Source organism: Oncorhynchus masou, chromosome 7 (assembly GCF_036934945.1).
Source record: "Oncorhynchus masou masou isolate Uvic2021 chromosome 7, UVic_Omas_1.1, whole genome shotgun sequence".
NCBI lineage: Eukaryota > Metazoa > Chordata > Actinopteri > Salmoniformes > Salmonidae > Oncorhynchus > Oncorhynchus masou.
Genome location: NC_088218.1, coordinates 3,024,951 through 3,045,842, shown reverse-complemented (window position 1 = coordinate 3,045,842; position 20,892 = coordinate 3,024,951). Strand labels below are relative to the sequence as shown.

At 46.5% G+C, this 20,892-nt stretch overlaps 1 protein-coding gene across 2 annotated transcripts in view; it reads right to left on the bottom strand.

The window, feature by feature from the left end:
* Window positions 1–20,892, bottom strand: part of LOC135543120 (tudor domain-containing protein 3-like) — a 60,141-nt gene that overhangs the window by 10,624 nt on the left and 28,625 nt on the right. The window contains exons 11-14 of one of the 2 annotated variants that reach the window (XM_064970197.1): window positions 8,508–9,300; window positions 5,939–6,461; window positions 2,950–3,075; window positions 1,450–1,585 (exon numbers count right to left, since the gene is read on the bottom strand). In XM_064970197.1, the coding sequence (XP_064826269.1) occupies window positions 1,475–1,585; window positions 2,950–3,075; window positions 5,939–6,461; window positions 8,508–9,300 (1,553 nt within the window). In that variant the 3' untranslated portion in view covers window positions 1,450–1,474. The remainder of the gene's footprint in view (window positions 1–1,449; window positions 1,586–2,949; window positions 3,076–5,938; window positions 6,462–8,507; window positions 9,301–20,892) is intronic. The other variant, XM_064970198.1, reaches the window with a different exon arrangement.

Here is a 20,892-nt window from a genome sequence, read left to right as displayed (position 1 = left end):
TGTCTGTACCGTAACTCAGTCATGTAGTGTCCAGGTGTTGTGTCTGTACCGTAACTCAGTCATGTAGTGTCCAGGTGTAACCTGTCTGTACCGTAACTCAGTCATGTAGTGTCCAGGTGTTGTGTCTGTACCGTAACTCAGTCATGTAGTGTCCAGGTGTAACCTGTCTGTACCGTAACTCAGTCATGTAGTGTCCAGGTGTAACCTGTCTGTACCGTAACTCAGTCATGTAGTGTCCAGGTGTTACCTGTCCGTACCGTAACTCAGTCATGTAGTGTCCAGGTGTTGTGTCTGTACCGTAACTCAGTCATGTAGTGTCCAGGTGTAACCTGTCTGTACCGTAACTCAGTCATGTAGTGTCCAGGTGTAACCTGTCTGTACCGTAACTCAGTCATGTAGTGTCCAGGTGTTGTGTCTGTACCGTAACTCAGTCATGTAGTGTCCAGGTGTTGTGTCCGTACCGTAACTCAGTCATGTAGTGTCCAGGTGTTGTGTCTGTACAGTAACTCAGTCATGTAGTGTCCAGGTGTTGTGTCTGTACAGTAACTCAGTCATGTAGTGTCCAGGTGTAACCTGTCTGTACCGTAACTCAGTCATGTAGTGTCCAGGTGTAACCTGTCTGTTCCGTAACTCAGTCATGTAGTGTCCAGGTGTTGTGTCTGTACCGTAACTCAGTCATGTAGTGTCCAGGTGTTGTGTCTGTACCGTAACTCAGTCATGTAGTGTCCAGGTGTAACCGGTCTGTACCGTAACTCAGTCATGTAGTGTCCAGGTGTAACCTGTCTGTACCGTAACTCAGTCATGTAGTGTCCAGGTGTTGTGTCTGTACCGTAACTCAGTCATGTAGTGTCCAGGTGTAACCTGTCTGTACCGTAACTCAGTCATGTAGTGTCCAGGTGTTGTGTCTGTACCGTAACTCAGTCATGTAGTGTCCAGGTGTAACCTGTCTGTACCGTAACTCAGTCATGTAGTGTCCAGGTGTAACCTGTCTGTACCGTAACTCAGTCATGTAGTGTCCAGGTGTTACCTGTCCGTACCGTAACTCAGTCATGTAGTGTCCAGGTGTTGTGTCTGTACCGTAACTCAGTCATGTAGTGTCCAGGTGTAACCTGTCTGTACCGTAACTCAGTCATGTAGTGTCCAGGTGTAACCTGTCTGTACCGTAACTCAGTCATGTAGTGTCCAGGTGTTGTGTCCGTACCGTAACTCAGTCATGTAGTGTCCAGGTGTTGTGTCCGTACCGTAACTCAGTCATGTAGTGTCCAGGTGTAACCTGTCTGTACCGTAACTCAGTCATGTAGTGTCCAGGTGTCACCTGTCCGTACCGTAACTCAGTCATGTAGTGTCCAGGTGTAACCTGTCTGTACCGTAACTCAGTCATGTAGTGTCCAGGTGTAACCTGTCTGTACCGTAACTCAGTCATGTAGTGTCCAGGTGTTGTGTCCGTACCGTAACTCAGTCATGACGTGGTCAGTCAGTCCCTGGCCCTGGGCGGCTGGTAATACTGGACCGTGGGCCGCGTCCTCGTGGTGGTCCGAGGCTGCCCATCTCCCCCGCGTCGGTACTCTAGCCCCTCCTCTTCCTTCTGCCGCCACACATACAGACCTACCATCAGTTTGTTTATTTAAATCATACTGAATATGATTCTATTCTTTTTTATTTATTTATCTTTATTTAACTAGGCAAGTCAGTTGAGAAAAACTTCTTATTTTCAATGACGGCCTAGGAACAGTGGGTTAACTGCCTGTTCAGAGGCAGAACGACAGATTTGTACCTTGTCAGCTCGGGGGTTTGAACTTGCAACCTTGCAACCGTTACTAGTCCAACGCTCTAACCACTAAGCTACCCTGCCACCCTCCCTCCTTCCCTCCTACCTCCTCCCTCCCTCCCTCCCTCCCTCCCTCCCTCCCGACCGACCGACCGACCTACCTACCTCCCTCCCTCCGTCCGTCCGTCCCTCCCTCCCGCCGTCCCTCCCTCCCTCCCCCTCCCTCCCGCCGTCCCTCCCTCCCTCCCCCTCCCTCCCTCCCCCCCCTCCTTCCGTCCCTCCCTCCCTCCCCCTCCTTCCGTCCCTCCCTCCCTCCCCCCCCTCCCTCCCGCCGTCCCTCCCTCCCTCCACCCCTCCCTCCCCCTCCCTCCCTCCCCCCTCCTTCCGTCCCTCCCTTCCCCCCCCCCCCCTCCCCTCCTTCCCTCCCTCCCCCCCTCCCTCCCTCCCTCCCTCCGTCCCTCCCCCCCTCCCTCCCTCCCTCCCCCTCCCTCCCTCCCCCCTCCTTCCGTCCCTCCCTTCCCCCCCTCCCCTCCTTCCCTCCCTCCCCCCCCCTCCCTCCCTCCCTCCCTCCGTCCCTCCCTCCCTCCCCCCTCCTTCCGTCCCTCCCTCCCTCCGCCGTTCTGACCTGATCCTAGATCTGCACTCTGGACTAAAGACACTGTGAATACACTGCGCTGGTTTAAGAGCTGATATGAGAGCAGCAGACCTTCCTGAAGGCTAAACCACGTTGTGTCAGTCTGTGTCTTCACACCTGAATATGAGGCGCCATCTTAGGACTTTCTATTAGGCAGAACGAAGGCTCATTCTCAATGAGTCTTTCCTCGTTTCCTCACATCCTCTTTTCCTCTCCTCCTTCTCTAAAACCCATTAGAGGAGACAGACTAGGGGTGGGGGGGTGGGCCTTGGACATTCTCAATGAGTCTTTCCTCATTTCCTCACATCCTCTCTTCCTCTCCTCATTCTCTAAAACCCATTAGAGGAGGCAGACTAGGGGTGGGGGGGGGCCTTGGACATTCTCCTCCAATACGGTTTGAGAAGCTGGAGAGGAGACGGACTAGGGGTGGGGGGGGCCTTGGACATTCTCCTCCAATACGGTTTGAGAAGCTGGAGAGGAGAGAGGACGTGAGGGATCGTGGAAAGGTGAGTCGAGACAGAGCAACTGTAGTCCCGTAGATGCTTACCCAGAAGTCCGTGCTGACCGGTCTGATGTTGTGTAGAAGGACCTCCTCACAGTTTCCATACTCAGTGAAGACCACGACGGCCGTGAGACCGGAGGGATGAACAGCATCTATCCTGGACCTGTAGAACTACACACAGAGGTGTCATTACACACAGCATCTATCCTGGACCTGTAGAACTACACACAGAGGTGTCATTACACACAGCATCTATCCTGGACCTGTACAACTACACACAGAGGTGTCATTACACACAGCATCTATCCTGGACCTGTAGAACTACACACAGAGGTGTCATTACACACAGCATCTATCCTGGACCTGTAGAACTACACACAGAGGTGTCATTACACACAGCATCTATCCTGGACCTGTAGAACTACACACAGAGGTGTCATTACACACAGCATCTATCCTGGACCTGTAGAACTACACACAGAGGTGTCATTACACACAGCATCTATCCTGGACCTGTAGAACTACACACAGAGGTGTCATTACACTGGACCTGTAGAACTACACACAGAGGTGTCATTACACACAGCATCTATCCTGGACCTGTAGAACTACACACAGAGGTGTCATTACACACAGCATCTATCCTGGACTTGTAGAACTACACACAGAGGTGTCATTACACACAGCATCTATCCTGGAACAGTAGAACTACACACAGAGGTGTCATTACACTGGACCTGTAGAACTACACACAGAGGTGTCATTACACACAGCATCTATCCTGGACCTGTAGAACTACACACAGAGGTGTCATTACACACAGCATCTATCCTGGACCTGTAGAACTACACACAGAGGTGTCATTACACTGGACCTGTAGAACTACACACAGAGGTGTCATTACACTGGACCTGTAGAACTACACACAGAGGTGTCATTACACACAGCATCTATCCTGGACCTGTAGAACTACACACAGAGGTGTCATTATGTGACTCCCATCTATCTAACCACGACTCCCATCTATCTAACCACGACTCCCATCTATCTAACCATGACTCCCATCTATCTAACCATGACTCCCATCTATCTAACCAAGACTCCCATCTATCTAACCACGACTCCCATCTACCTAACCATGACTCCCATCTATCTAACCATGACTCCCATCTATCTAACCAAGACTCCCATCTATCTAACCACGACTCCCATCTATCTAACCATGACTCCCATCTACCTAACCACGACTCCCATCTATCTAACCATGACTCCCATCTATCTAACCATGACTCCCATCTATCTAACCATGACTCCCATCTATCTAACCATGACTCCCATCTATCTAACCAAGACTCCCATCTATCTAACCACGACTCCCATCTACCTAACCACGACTCCCATCTATCTAACCATGACTCCCATCTATCTAACCATGACTCCCATCTATCTAACCACGACTCCCATCTATCTAACTATGACTCCCATCTATCTAACCATGACTCCCATCTATCTAACCACGAGTCCCATCTATCTAACCGTGACTCCCATCTATCTAACCATGACTCCCATCTATCTAACCGTGACTCCCATCTATCTAACCGTGACTCCCATCTATCTAACCGTGACTCCCATCTATCTAACCGTGACTCCCATCTATCTAACCGTGACTCCCATCTACCTAGCCATGACTCCCATCTACCTAGCCATGACTCCCATCTATCTAACTTTGACTCCCATCTATCTAACCGTGACTCCCATCTATCTAACTATGACTCCCATCTATCTAACCACGACTCCCATCTATCTAACCGTGACTCCCATCTATCTAACTGTGACTCCCATCTATCTAACCGTGACTCCCATCTATCTAACCGTGACTCCCATCTATCTAACCATGACTCCCATCGATCTAACCACGACTCCCATCGATCTAACCGTGACTCCCATCTATCTAACCGTGACTCCCATCTATCTAACCGTGACTCCCATCTATCTAACCACGACTCCCATCTATCTAACCATGACTCCCATCTATCTAACCATGACTCCCATCTATCTAACCGTGACTCCCATCTATCTAACCGTGACTCCCATCTATCTAACCATGACTCCCATCTATCTAACCATGACTCCCATCTATCTAACCGTGACTCCCATCTATCTAACCATGACTCCCATCTATCTAACCACGACTCCCATCTATCTAACCATGACTCCCATCTATCTAACCATGACTCCCATCTACCTAACCACGACTCCCATCTATCTAACTATGACACCCATCTATCTAACCGTGACTCCCATCTATCTAACCGTGACTCCCATCTACCTAGCCATGACTCCCATCTACCTAGCCATGACTCCCATCTACCTAGCCATGACTCCCATCTATCTAACTGTGACTCCCATCTACCTAACCATGACTCCCATCTATCTAACCATGACTCCCATCTATCTAGACATGACTCCCATCTATCTAACCCTGACTCCCATCTATCTAACCACGACTCCCATCTATCTAACCATGACTCCCATTTACCTAACCACGACTCCCATCTATCTAACTGTGACTCCCATCTATCTAACTGTGACTCCCATCTATCTAACCATGACTCCCATCTATCTAACTATGACTCCCATCTATCTAACTATGACTCCCATCTATCTAACCATGACTCCCATCTATCTAACCATGACTCCCATCTATCTAACCACGACTCCCATCTATCTAACCATGACTCCCATCTATCTAACCACGACTCCCATCTACCTAACCATGACTCCCATCTACCTAACCATGACTCCCATCTATCTAGCCATGACTCCCATCTATCTAACCACGACTCCCATCTATCTAACCACGACTCCCATCTATCTAACCACGACTCCCATCTATCTAACCATGACTCCCATCTACCAAACCATGACTCCCATCTATCTAACTATGACCCCCATCTATCTAACCATGACCCCCATCTATCTAACTATGACTCCCATCTACCTAACCATGACTCCAGTGTTAATATAGTTGTACCTTGTTGTCTTCCCAGTAGAGCGCGAGAACCTGGTCTCCTGGTTTCAAGTTCCCCAGGCCTTGAGCCACTGCAGGCTCCATGGTCCCAACCTGCCCCTGGTCTGACCTCTGGTCTGACCTCTGCCCTTTGACCTGCCCCGTTCTCTTCTTAGGGGCGGTGTTGGAGTTGTTCTGGGCGGGGTTAGTGCTGTTCCTGTTGTGTGGCTCCTCCCTCTCCCTTGGGGCGGGACCAGAGGAGTAGTTCTGTTGTTTGATTGGCCCTGTCCGGTGTTCCGTTGACGAGTCACCGTTCTGGAGGTGTGGCCCCGTGCCAGGGCCGCTGCCCACTTGGCCTTTCACTGGACGAGACTCACCACGGGACACGCCCCAGTCCTGCGTCCCGGCGCTACAGTCCTTCTCTTGCCCCGCCCACGACGTAGAGGAGTTCGACGGTCCGTTGTCCCGGTAACGGTCAAAGTTGTCAGAGTTGGGCCTTTCCCTGTGGGACTTCCCCCCCCCTCTCCGTCTGCTGTTGGGCTCAGCTCTACAATACAACACAACGTTACTGCACATCCCAGAATGCACCTTTCTTCATTGGCGTCGCCGTGTCCCGAGAATGAAAAGCACTGCACACACATTAGAAAACAGTCCACTCTCGCACGTTGTATTCATAAACACGGATGACATCGACAACGAGACGACATTCATAGTCAAGTCTCATCAAGTATCCATACAAACTATGCCACTTAATATAATGTTTACATACCCTACATTACTCATCTCATATGTATATACTGTACTCTATATCATCTACTGTATCTTTATGTAATACATATATCACTAACCACTTTAAACTATGCTACTTTATATAATGTTAACATATCCTACATTACTCATCTCATATGTATATACTGTACTCGATACCATCTACTGTATCTTTATGTAATACATGTATCACTAGCCACTTTAAACTATGCTACTTTATATAATGTTTCCATATCCTACATTACTCATCTCATTTGTATATACTGTACTCTATACCATCTACTGCATCTTTATGTAATACATGTATCACAAGCCACTTTAAACTATGCTACTTTATATAATGTTAACATATCCTACATTACTCATCTCATATGTATATACTGTACTCTATATCATCTACTGTATCTTTATGTAATACATATATCACTAACCACTTTAAACTATGCTACTTTATATAATGTTAACATATCCTACATTACTCATCTCATATGTATATACTGTACTCTATATCATCTACTGTATCTTTATGTAATACATATATCACTAACCACTTTAAACTATGCTACTTTATATAATGTTAACATATCCTACATTACTCATCTCATATGTATATACTGTACTCTATACCATCTACTGCATCTTTATGTAATAAATGTATCACTACCCACTTTAAACTATGCTACTTTATATAATGTTTCCATATCCTACATTACTCATCTCATATGTATATGTATATACTGTACTCTATATCATCTACTGCATCTTGGCTGTGCCGTTCGGCCATCGCTCATTCATATATTTATATGTACATATTCTTATTCATTCCTTTACACTTGTGTGTATTAGGTAGTAGTTGTGGAATTGTTAGTTAGATTACTTGTTGGTTATTACTGCATTGTCGGAACTAGAAGCACAAGCATTTCGCTACACTCGCATTAGCATCTGCTAACCATGTGTATGTGATCAATAACATCTGCTAACCATGTGTATGTGACCATTAACATCTGCTAACCATGTGTATGTGATCAATAACATCTGCTAACCATGTGTATGTGACCATTAACATCTGCTAACCATGTGTATGTGACCATTAACATCTGCTAACCATAATTGAGAATGTCCAAGGCCCACCCCCCTGTCTCTGGTGTTATAGTCTCTGGTGTTATAGTCTCTAGTCCTGTCTGTGGTGTTATAGTCTCTGGTGTTATAGTCTCTAGTCCTGTCTCTGGTGTTATAGTCTCTAGTCCTGTCTCTGGTGTTATAGTCTCTGGTGTTATAGTCTCTGGTGTTATTGTCTCTGGTGTTGTAGTCTCTAGTCCTGTCTCTGGTGTTATAGTCTCTGGTGTTGTAGTCTCTAGTCCTGTCTCTGGTGTTATAGTCTCTGGTGTTATAGTCTCTAGTCCTGTCTCCTCTAACATCTGCTAACCATGTGACCAATAACATCTGCTAACCATGTGTATGTGATCAATAACATCTGCTAACCATGTGTATGTGACCAATAACATCTGCTAACCATGTGTATGTGATCAATAACATCTGATAACCATGTGTATGTGACCAATAACATCTGATAACCATGTGTATGTGATCAATAACATCTCCTAACCATGTTACCAATAACATCTGCTAACCATGTGTATGTGATCAATAACATCTGATAACTAACCATGTGTATGTGACCAATAACATCTGCTAACTAACCATGTGTATGTGACCAATAACATCTGCTAACGATGTGACCAATAACATCTGCTAACCATGAGATCAATAACAATGTGATTTGATGAGACGACGTTCCCAATCAAGTCTAATCCAGTATCCATACCTGTTGTCTGTTCCGCTGTCAGATCTCTGGACCCCTTTAGGTTCTGATACACAGTTAGAACTGGACTCTGTCTGGTGCTGGCCTGGTTTAGAGGCAGCTGGTGCAGGTCCGTTGTCCTGCTTCATCCCTCCTCCTCCTCCTCCTCTCTTATTAAACGACAGATCGGGTACCGAGTGCTGCTCTCGCCGACTTTGGTTCTGGAACCCTCCGGAACCAGAACTAGAACCTACTCTGATTCCCTGCTGGAAGGTTCTAGAACCAGAAGAATCCCCCTGGGTTCCGTCTCTGGGTTCTCTGTTCCGCTGGCCGGGGGCGGGGTACGTAGCAGCAGTGCAGAACACTGATGTCTGTCCTCTGGCCTCCCTGGCTGTTTGTCTCTCATGCTGGGCCTCTCTCCACCTCTCTGACCCTCCTCCACCTCCAGGAGGGGCCTTCTCCTGTGTCTGGCCCCTTTCCTGGCCTCTGTCCTGGGCTCTCTCCTGGCCCTGCCGGCCCCCTGCTGGAGCTGGGGCTGGAGAAGGGGTGGATGTGGAGATCGAGGGGTCGTGGCCAGGTTTAGGGAAATCCTTGTCACTATCCCTCTGGAAACGAGGTGGTCGGTCGTTCCTGTCGTTCCTGAAGTCTGATCTGTCGTTCCTCTCGTTTCTCTCCTTCCGTGATCTGTCGTTCCTGGACCAGTCGTTCCTCCCGTCTGACCTGTCGCTGCGTTGGGGGTACCTGTCCTGGGACTGGCTGTTAGGAGGGAACGCCATCTTACCCTCGTGATGCCTCTGGGAGGACTGGCTCTTTGGCTCTGGAGGAGAAACCCAGAGAGAACACACACACACACACGTGTGAATATTTAAACGTTAAAACATTTCAACCAAATTGGATACACAAAAGGTAGTTTTTGTTTGCCGATAGACAGGCCTAGTGCACAGTTCTGTCTGTCTGTCTGGTGTCTGACCTGCCTATACTGATAGATAGACCTAGTGCACGGTTCTGTCTGTCTGGTGTCTGACCTGCCTATACTGATAGATAGACCTAGTGCACAGTTCTGTCTGTCTGTCTGGTGTCTGACCTGCCTATACTGATAGATAGACCTAGTGCACGGTTCTGTCTGTCTGTCTGGTGTCTGACCTGCCTATACTGATAGATAGACCTAGTGCACGGTTCTGTCTGTCTGGTGACTGACCTGCCTATACTGATAGATAGACCTAGTGCCCGGTTCTGTCTGTCTGTCTGGTGTCTGACCTGCCTATACTGATAGATAGACCTAGTGCACGGTTCTGTCTGTCTGTCTGTCTGGTGTCTGACCTGCCTATACTGATAGATAGACCTAGTGCACGGTTCTGTCTGTCTGGTGTCTGACCTGCCTATACTGATAGATAGACCTAGTGCCCGGTTCTGTCTGTCTGTCTGGTGTCTGACCTGCCTATACTGATAGATAGACCTAGTGCACGGTTCTGTCTGTCTGGTGTCTGACCTGCCTATACTGATAGATAGACCTAGTGCACGGTTCTGTCTGTCTGTCTGGTGTCTGACCTGCCTATACTGATAGATAGACCTAGTGCACGGTTCTGTCTGTCTGTCTGTCTGTCTGGTGTCTGACCTGCCTATACTGATAGATAGACCTAGTGCACGGTTCTGTCTGTCTGGTGTCTGACCTGCCTATACTGATAGATAGACCTAGTGCCCGGTTCTGTCTGTCTGGTGGTTGACCTGCCTATACTGATAGATAGACCTAGTGCACGGTTCTGTCTGTCTGTCTGGTGTCTGACCTGCCTATACTGATAGATAGACCTAGTGCACGGTTCTGTCTGTCTGGTGTCTGACCTGCCTATACTGATAGATAGACCTAGTGCACAGTTCTGTCTGGTGTCTGTCTGGTGTCTGACCTGCCTATACTGATAGATAGACCTAGTGCACAGTTCTGTCTGGTGTCTGTCTGGTGTCTGACCTGCCTATACTGATAGATAGACCTAGTGCACAGTTCTGTCTGGTGTCTGTCTGGTGACTGACCTGCCTATACTGATAGATAGACCTAGTGCACGGTTCTGTCTGTCTGTCTGGTGTCTGACCTGCCTATACTGATAGATAGACCTAGTGCACAGTTCTGTCTGTCTGTCTGGTGACTGACCTGCCTATACTGATAGATAGACCTAGTGCACGGTTCTGTCTGTCTGGTGTCTGACCTGCCTATACTGATAGATAGACCTAGTGCACGGTTCTGTCTGTCTGGTGTCTGACCTGCCTATACTGATAGATAGACCTAGTGCACGGTTCTGTCTGTCTGTCTGGTGTCTGACCTGCCTATACTGATAGATAGACCTAGTGCACGGTTCTGTCTGTCTGGTGTCTGACCTGCCTATACTGATAGATAGACCTAGTGCACGGTTCTGTCTGGTGTCTGACCTGCCTATACTGATAGATGGACCTAGTGCCCGGTTCTGTCTGTCTGGTGTCTGACCTGCCTATACTGATAGATGGACCTAGTGCCCGGTTCTGTCTGTCTGGTGTCTGACCTGCCTATACTGATAGATAGACCTAGTGCACGGTTCTGTCTGTCTGGTGTCTGACCTGCCTATACTGATAGATAGACCTAGTGCACGGTTCTGTCTGGTGTCTGACCTGCCTATACTGATAGATAGACCTAGTGCACGGTTCTGTCTGGTGTCTGTCTGGTGTCTGACCTGCCTATACTGATAGATAGACCTAGTGCCCGGTTCTGTCTGTCTGGTGTCTGACCTGCCTATACTGATAGATAGACCTAGTGCACGGTTCTGTCTGTCTGTCTGGTGTCTGACCTGCCTATACTGATAGATAGACCTAGTGCACGGTTCTGACTGTCTGTCTGGTGGCTGACCTGCCTATACTGATAGATAGACCTAGTGCACAGTTCTGTCTGGTGTCTGACCTGCCTATACTGATAGATAGACCTAGTGCACGGTTCTGTCTGTCTGGTGTCTGACCTGCCTATACTGATAGATAGACCTAGTGCCCGGTTCTGTCTGTCTGGTGTCTGACCTGCCTATACTGATAGATAGACCTAGTGCACAGTTCTGTCTGACTGTCTGTCTGGTGTCTGACCTGCCTATACTGATAGATGGACCTAGTGCCCGGTTCTGTCTGTCTGGTGTCTGACCTGCCTATACTGATAGATGGACCTAGTGCCCGGTTCTGTCTGTCTGGTGTCTGACCTGCCTATACTGATAGATAGACCTAGTGCACGGTTCTGTCTGTCTGGTGTCTGACCTGCCTATACTGATAGATAGACCTAGTGCACGGTTCTGTCTGGTGTCTGACCTGCCTATACTGATAGATAGACCTAGTGCACGGTTCTGTCTGGTGTCTGTCTGGTGTCTGACCTGCCTATACTGATAGATAGACCTAGTGCCCGGTTCTGTCTGTCTGGTGTCTGACCTGCCTATACTGATAGATAGACCTAGTGCACGGTTCTGTCTGTCTGTCTGGTGTCTGACCTGCCTATACTGATAGATAGACCTAGTGCACGGTTCTGACTGTCTGTCTGGTGGCTGACCTGCCTATACTGATAGATAGACCTAGTGCACGGTTCTGTCTGTCTGTCTGGTGGCTGACCTGCCTATACTGATAGATAGACCTAGTGCACGGTTCTGACTGTCTGTCTGGTGGCTGACCTGCCTATACTGATAGATAGACCTAGTGCACGGTTCTGTCTGTCTGGTGACTGACCTGCCTATACTGATAGATAGACCTAGTGCACGGTTCTGTCTGTCTGGTGTCTGACCTGCCTATACTGATAGATAGACCTAGTGCACGGTTCTGTCTGTCTGTCTGGTGTCTGACCTGCCTATACTGATAGATAGACCTAGTGCACGGTTCTGACTGTCTGCCTGGTGTCTGACCTGCCTATACTGATAGATAGACCTAGTGCACGGTTCTGTCTGTCTGGTGACTGACCTGCCTATACTGATAGATAGACCTAGTGCACGGTTCTGTCTGTCTGTCTGGTGTCTGACCTGCCTATACTGATAGATAGACCTAGTGCACGGTTCTGTCTGTCTGGTGTCTGACCTGCCTATACTGATAGATAGACCTAGTGCACGGTTCTGTCTGTCTGGTGTCTGACCTGCCTATACTGATAGATAGACCTAGTGCACGGTTCTGTCTGGTGTCTGTCTGGTGTCTGACCTGCCTATACTGATAGATAGACCTAGTGCCCGGTTCTGTCTGTCTGGTGTCTGACCTGCCTATACTGATAGATAGACCTAGTGCACGGTTCTGTCTGTCTGTCTGGTGTCTGACCTGCCTATACTGATAGATAGACCTAGTGCACGGTTCTGTCTGTCTGTCTGTCTGGTGTCTGACCTGCCTATACTGATAGATAGACCTAGTGCACGGTTCTGTCTGTCTGGTGTCTGACCTGCCTATACTGATAGATAGACCTAGTGCACGGTTCTGTCTGTCTGTCTGGTGACTGACCTGCCTATACTGATAGATAGACCTAGTGCACGGTTCTGTCTGTCTGTCTGGTGTCTGACCTGCCTATACTGATAGATAGACCTAGTGCACGGTTCTGTCTGTCTGGTGTCTGACCTGCCTATACTGATAGATAGACCTAGTGCACGGTTCTGTCTGTCTGGTGACTGACCTGCCTATACTGATAGATAGACCTAGTGCACGGTTCTGTCTGTCTACGGGAACAAATCCTGTCTCCGTTTTCTAAAATCCTGAATCTCAGGAGGCAATTCCTCAAGGAAGATGTATGTTCGGTCTACTAAATGTCTCCTAACGACATTTGAACACAGTGAATAACAGAGTTTTATTTTGTGTTATTGACTGTACGTTTGTTTACTCCATGTGTCACTCTGTTGTTGTTGTTTGTGTCGCACTGCTTTGCTTTATCTTGGTCAGGGTCGCAGTTGTAAATGAGAACTTGTTCTCAACTGGCCTACCTGGTTAAATAAAGGTGAAATAAAATAAATGAAATTGGCAAGTCATGGTATTTAACAAGATGTAAAGATCGGTCTGTGAGCAAGCGGAGGGCAGGCTGTACGATTGTTTATCCCACAGGCAGCTCAAGATTAATTTGATGGGCAGTTCTGGACGCCTCGTGATGGACGTTCGTCCCACCTCAGAAGCGACCTTCCTTTACAGACAAGTAGAATACCCGTTCAGCGGGCGCTTCGACTCTCCAGAGAACTTTTGGTTTTGGCATTTAAAAAGCTGTCGTGTACACTTTACAGACAAACATACCGAAGCAAGAGGTGCTTTCCAGGGGATATGACTGGGGGAGATTTCACTGTCTGACTGAGGGAGATTTCACTGTCTGTCCCTAGAGGGAGATTTCACTGTCTGACTGAGGGAGATTTCACTGTCTGACTGAGGGAGATTTCACTTCACTGTCTGACTGAGGGAGATTTCACTGTCTGACTGAGGGAGATTTCACTGTCTGACTGAGGGAGATTTCACTGTCTGACTGAGGGAGATTTCACTGTCTGACTGAGGGAGATTTCACTGTCTGACTGAGGGAGATTTCACTGTCTGACTGAGGGAGATTTCACTGTCTGACTGAGGGAGATTTCACTGTCTGACTGAGGGAGATTTCACTGTCTGACTGAGGGAGATTTTAACTGTCTGACTGAGGGAGATTTCACTGTCTGACTGAGGGAGATTTCACTGTCTGACTGAGGGAGATTTCACTGTCTGACTGAGGGAGATTTCACTGTCTGACTGAGGGAGATTTTAACTGTCTGACTGAGGGAGATTTCACTGGCTGACTGAGGGAGATTTCACAGTCTGACTGAGGGAGATTTCACTGTCTGACTGAGGGAGATTTCACAGTCTGACTGAGGGAGATTTCACTGTCTGACTGAGGGAGATTTCACAGTCTGACTGAGGGAGGTTTCACTGTCTGACTGAGGGAGATTTCACTGTCTGACTGAGGGAGATTTCACAGTCGGACTGAGGGAGGTTTCACTGTCTGACTGAGGGAGATTTCACTGTCTGACTGAGGGAGATTTCACTGTCTGACTGAGGGAGATTTCACTGTCTGACTGAGGGAGATTACACTGTCTGACTGAGGGAGATTTTACTTCACTGTCTGACTGAGGGAGATTTCACTGTCTGACTGAGGGAGGTTTCACTGTCTGACTGAGGGAGATTTCACTGTCTGACTGAGGGAGATTTCACTGTCTGACTGAGGGAGATGTCACTGTCTGACTGAGGGAGATTTCACTGTCTGACTGAGGGAGATTTCACAGTCTGACTGAGGGAGATTACACTGTCTGACTGAGGGAGATTTTACTTCACTGTCTGACTGAGGGAGATTTCACTGTCTGACTGAGGGAGGTTTCACTGTCTGACTGAGGGAGATTTCACTGTCTGACTGAGGGAGGTTTCACTGTCTGACTGAGGGAGATTTCACTGTCTGACTGAGGGAGATTTTAACTGTCTGACTGAGGGAGATTTCACTGTCTGACTGAGGGAGATTTCACTTCACTGTCTGACTGAGGGAGATTTCACTGTCTGACTGAGGGAGATTTCACTGTCTGACTGAGGGAGATTTTACTTCACTGTCTGACTGAGGGAGATTTCACTGTCTGTCCCTAGAGGTCCTTATTAGGACCATTATTCTGCTTCGTGAATTAATTATTCTGCAGGGTGAATTAATTATTCTGCATCGAGAATTAATTATTCTGCATCGAGAATTAATTATTCTGCATCGAGAATTAATTATTCTGCATCGAGAATTAATTATTCTGCATCGAGAATTAATTATTCTGCATCGAGAATTAATTATTCTGCATCGAGAATTAATTATTCTGCATTGTGAATTAATAGGATCATTATTCTGCATTGTAAATTGACGTGGAATTTTCTGATTTTTTTGTATAGTTTTAACAGAAAATTATTTGTAAAAAAAATGCAGATTAAACGTGAAGCAACATTGTCCATTGGTCAGATCCCATTGGTCACATCCCATTGGTCACGTCCCATTGGTCACATCCCATTGGTCACATCCCTAACGTGTACACACACAAACATGCTTAATAAGTTCTAGATACGGTCTTTTAATTGGAGACCTGAGAAACAAATCAAATCGAAACAAACATCATTAGATACTTTTTTTTTTTAAACAAAGAAGGCAGAAACTAAAGTCATTGCCAGAGTTCAGTAAAAAATGATCCCAAACTCTGGTTTCAAACATCTAAACACTTGAAATGAGCCCAAACATCAAACGGTAATGTCTCCTCATGAAAGGCAGGAAATGAAACCCATCCCTCTCTGTTGACTGTGTCCACTTCCCCTCTGTGGTGAACCATATGTCAGTTTGTCGCCATGCCGACACACTGATGTCAGAGACTTAACTAACGGCAGCACTGGTTTATACAGATTAATACCCTCTGTAGAGAGACACAGACCATCTGGCCTGGCTCCTCACTGTAACCACCAGAGGAGAGGACAGGACGACGGCACCAGAGACTACAGCACCAGAGACAGGACGACGGCACCAGAGACTACAGCACCAGAGACAGGACTACAGCACCGGAGACTACAGCACCAGAGACAGGACTACAGCACCAGAGACTATAACACCAGAGACAGGACTACAGCACCAGAGACAGGACGACAGCACCAGAGACAGGACTACAGCACCAGAGACAGGACTACAGCACCAGAGACTACAGCACCAGAGACAGGACTGCAGCACCAGAGACAATACCACCAGAGACTATAACACCAGAGACTATAACACCAGAGACAGGACTACAGCACCAGAGACTATAACACCAGAGACAATAACAGCAGAGACAGGACTACAGCACCAGAGTCAGGACTACGGCACCAGAGACATGACTACAGCACCAGAGACAGGACTACAGCACCAGAGACTACAGCACCAGAGACAGGACTACAGCATAAGAGACTACAGCACCAGAGACAATAACACCAGAGACTATAACACCAGAGACTATAACACCAGAGACAGGACTAGGGACTATAACACCAGAGACTATAACACCAGAGACTATAACACCAGAGACAGGACTACAGCACCAGAGACAGGACGAGAGACTATAACACCAGAGACTATAACACCAGAGACTATAACACCAGAGACTGTAACACCAGAGACAGGACTAGAGACTATAACACCAGAGACTATAACACCAGAGACAGGACTGCAGCACCAGAGACTATAACACCAGAGACTATAACACTAGAGACTATAACACCAGAGACTATTACACCAGAGACTATAACACCAGAGACTATTACACCAGAGACTATAACACCAGAGACTCTAACACCAGAGACTATAACACCAGAGACTATAACACCAGAGACATGACTACAGGACTAGAGACTCTAACACCAGAGACTCTAACACCAGAGACTATAACACCAGAGACTATAACACCAGAGACTATAACACCAGAGACAGGACTACAGGACTAGAGACTCTAACACCAGAGACTCTAACACCAGAGACTATAACACCAGAGACTATAACACCAGAGACTATAACACCAGAGACTATAACACCAGAGAGGACTAGAGACAGGACAACAGCACCAGAGTCAGGACTACGGCACCAGAGACAGGACTAAAGCACCAGAGACTACAGCACCAGAGACAGGACTACAGCACCAGAGACAGGACTACAGAACCAGAGAAAGGACTACAGAACCAGAGACTACAGCACCAGAGACAGGACTACAGCATGAGAGACTACAGCACCAGAGACTATAACACCAGAGACAGGACTAGAGACTATAACACCAGAGACAGGAATACAGCACCAGAGACAGGACTAGAGACTACAACACCAGAGACAATAACACCAGAGACAGGACTAGAGACTATAACACCAGAGACTATAAAACCAGAGACAGGACTAGAGACTATAACACCACAGACTATAACACCAGAGACAGGACTAGAGACTATAACACCAGAGACTATAAAACCAGAGACAGGACTAGAGACTATAACACCACAGACTATAACACCAGAGACAGGACAACAGCACCAGAGACTATAACACCAGAGACTATAACACGAGAGACTATAACACCAGAGACTATAACACCAGAGACTATAACACCAGAGACAGGACTACAGGACTAGAGACTCTAACACCAGAGACTATAACACCAGAGACTAAAACACCAGAGACTATAACACCAGAGACAGGACTACAGCACCAGAGACTATAACACCAGAGACTATAACACCAGAGACAGGACTACAGGACAAGAGACTATAACACCAGAGACAGGACTACAGGACTAGAGACTATAACACCAGAGACAGGACTACAGGACTAGAGACTATAACACCAGAGACTATAACACCAGAGACAGGACTACAGGACTAGAGACTATAACACCAGAGACAGGACTAGAGACTATAACACCAGAGACAGGAATACAGCACCAGAGACAGGACTAGAGACTACAACACCAGAGACAATAACACCAGAGACAGGACTAGAGACTATAACACCAGAGACTATAAAACCAGAGACAGGACTAGAGACTATAACACCACAGACTATAACACCAGAGACAGGACTAGAGACTATAACACCAGAGACTATAAAACCAGAGACAGGACTAGAGACTATAACACCACAGACTATAACACCAGAGACAGGACAACAGCACCAGAGACTATAACACCAGAGACTATAACACGAGCGACTATAACACCAGAGACTATAACACCAGAGACAGGACTACAGGACTAGAGACTCTAACACCAGAGACTATAACACCAGAGACTATAACACCAGAGACTATAACACCAGAGACAGGACTACAGCACCAGAGACTATAACACCAGAGACTATAACACCAGAGACAGGACTACAGGACAAGAGACTATAACACCAGAGACAGGACTACAGGACTAGAGACTATAACACCAGAGACTATAACACCAGAGACAGGACTACAGGACTAGAGACTATAACACCAGAGACAGGACTAGAGACTATAACACCAGAGACAGGACTACAGGACTAGAGACTATAACACCAGAGACTATAACACCAGAGACAGGACTAGAGACTATAACACCAGAGACTATAACACCAGAGACTATAACACTAGAGACAGGACTACAGGACTAGAGACTATGAACCCTGGTCTCCAGAGGAGAACGGTACATGTTCATGGAGCCACTTCAACACAGATATACACCATACACTATAACACCAGAGACAGGACTAGAGACTATAACACCAGAGACAGGACTACAGGACTAGAGACTATAACACCAGAGACAGGACTACAGGACTAGAGACTATAACACCAGAGACTATAACACCAGAGACTATAACACCAGAGACTATAACACCAGAGACAGGACTAGAGACTATAACACCAGAGACTATAACACCAGAGACAGGACTAGAGACTATAACACCAGAGACTATAACACCAGAGACTATAATACCAGAGACAGGACTACAGGACTAGAGACTATGAACCCTGGTCTCCAGAGGAGAACGGTACATGTTCATGGAGCCACTTCAACACAGATTTACACAGTACATCGTTTCTTACAAAAGTCTATATTTCTTATAAAAATGTACAATACTTGAAGGAGTTTTGAATGACAGTTCATCTTTGATGCTGGAGTTTGAATCAGAAAGAAAAACAGGAACAGAAAGAAAGGTATTATCTACCTGGAAGAGAAAACTACCCTTTTCAAAATATGTCACAAATAGCTGTAACAAACTGCTATGTGCTTTTTGGAAACAAAATGTCAGGTTGAAAGCAGGCATCACAGCGGGATAAAAGTAGAGGAAGGGAGCGATCCCTGCTGGGACCTCGCTCTCCCATCAATGTGCATGAACTCAGGAGCAAAGTAAAGTAGAGACCGGAGATTCAGCAACTCTTGGAAGACAATGGAAGTAGATAAAATTGCTTCTTTATTGTTTATTGTTATTGTTAAAACCAATATGCGTTTAAACTGTAGCCAAAAACCCCTGATGAACACTATTGCTAAAGGACTCAGATTTACAAAACCTTCTTTAAGAAATTTCTTCTTAACTGTCATTTTTTTTCTCCCTTAACTAGACTTCTGAAGAAAGTTAAGCAAAGTTGCTATTCCTCAATAAAGTTATTGGAAATGTTCTTGCGCTTTTTTTGTTGCTATGTTTCTTCCTCTAAGAAAAACGAAGAAATGGGATTCTTGAAAATAATGCTTTAGGATTTCTTCTTGGAAATGTACTTATCTTTAGGACAGCTGAACCCTTGTCTTGTGCAGACCGGGCCCAGGCCGTGAGCATTATAAAAAACACATTATAACTAAAAACATCAATGTAAACCTTCACTTGAAAAGCTTTTGACATATTTGACTAAATAATGAATATTAAAATAATAATAATAATAATTGTTGAAATGGTCATATAAAATCAAATGATGACAAAGCTAAATGTATTGTAAATAAAATAACAATAGTCAAAAACAGAATAATCAAACAGGTATATGTAGTGATTCAAAGCTTACTATGACACTGTACATTAAAAAGGATGGAAGATCTTTGGGTAGCTGCTCGAGAGGGAGAACCCACAGAGACCTCTTAAAAGATCGGATGGATCCTCTACATGTCCCTGACCATGTTCTAATGAGGAAATATCGACGACCACCACACTCTATCATGTACTTGGCTGACATTCTAAATTAAAACTTAAAAAAGACCATGAGATCAAACCCTCTTCCAATCATCCTACAAATCATGATAGCCCTGAGATGCCAAGCATCGGGAACCTTTCAAGCCTTTTGCTTGCAGGGACAGGGGGAGCTAGTCCTCTGTGAGCCGGGTGGTTAGTGCAGTGCGTGATGCACTATGTCGTCAAAGTGCAAAGACGAATCAAGTTCCCATCAACTGAAGCTGAACAAATAAGCGCCAAACAAATGTTTGAGGATGCAAACTTCCCCAGGAAGGAAGCAGACTATTGGTAAAGGACAGGACTCCCTAACTGTACCTTGTAGGGAGAAGACTATTGGTAAAGGACAGGACTGTACCTTGTAGGCAGAAGACTATTGGTAAAGGACAGGACTCCTAACTGTACCTTGTAGGGAGAAGACTATTGGTAAAGGACAGGACTCCTAACTGTACCTTGTAGGGAGAAGACTATTGGTAAAGGACAAGACTCCCTAACTGTACCTTGTAGGGAGAAGACTATTGGTAAAGGACAAGACTCCCTAACTGTACCTTGTAGGGAGAAGACTATTGGTAAAGGACAGGACTCCTAACTGTACCTTGTAGGGAGAAGACTATTGGTAAAGAACAGGACTGTACCTTGTAGGGAGAAGACTATTGGTAAAGGACAGGACTCCCTAACTGTACCTTGTAGGGAGAAGACTATTGGTAAAGGACAGGACTGTACCTTGTAGGGAGAAGA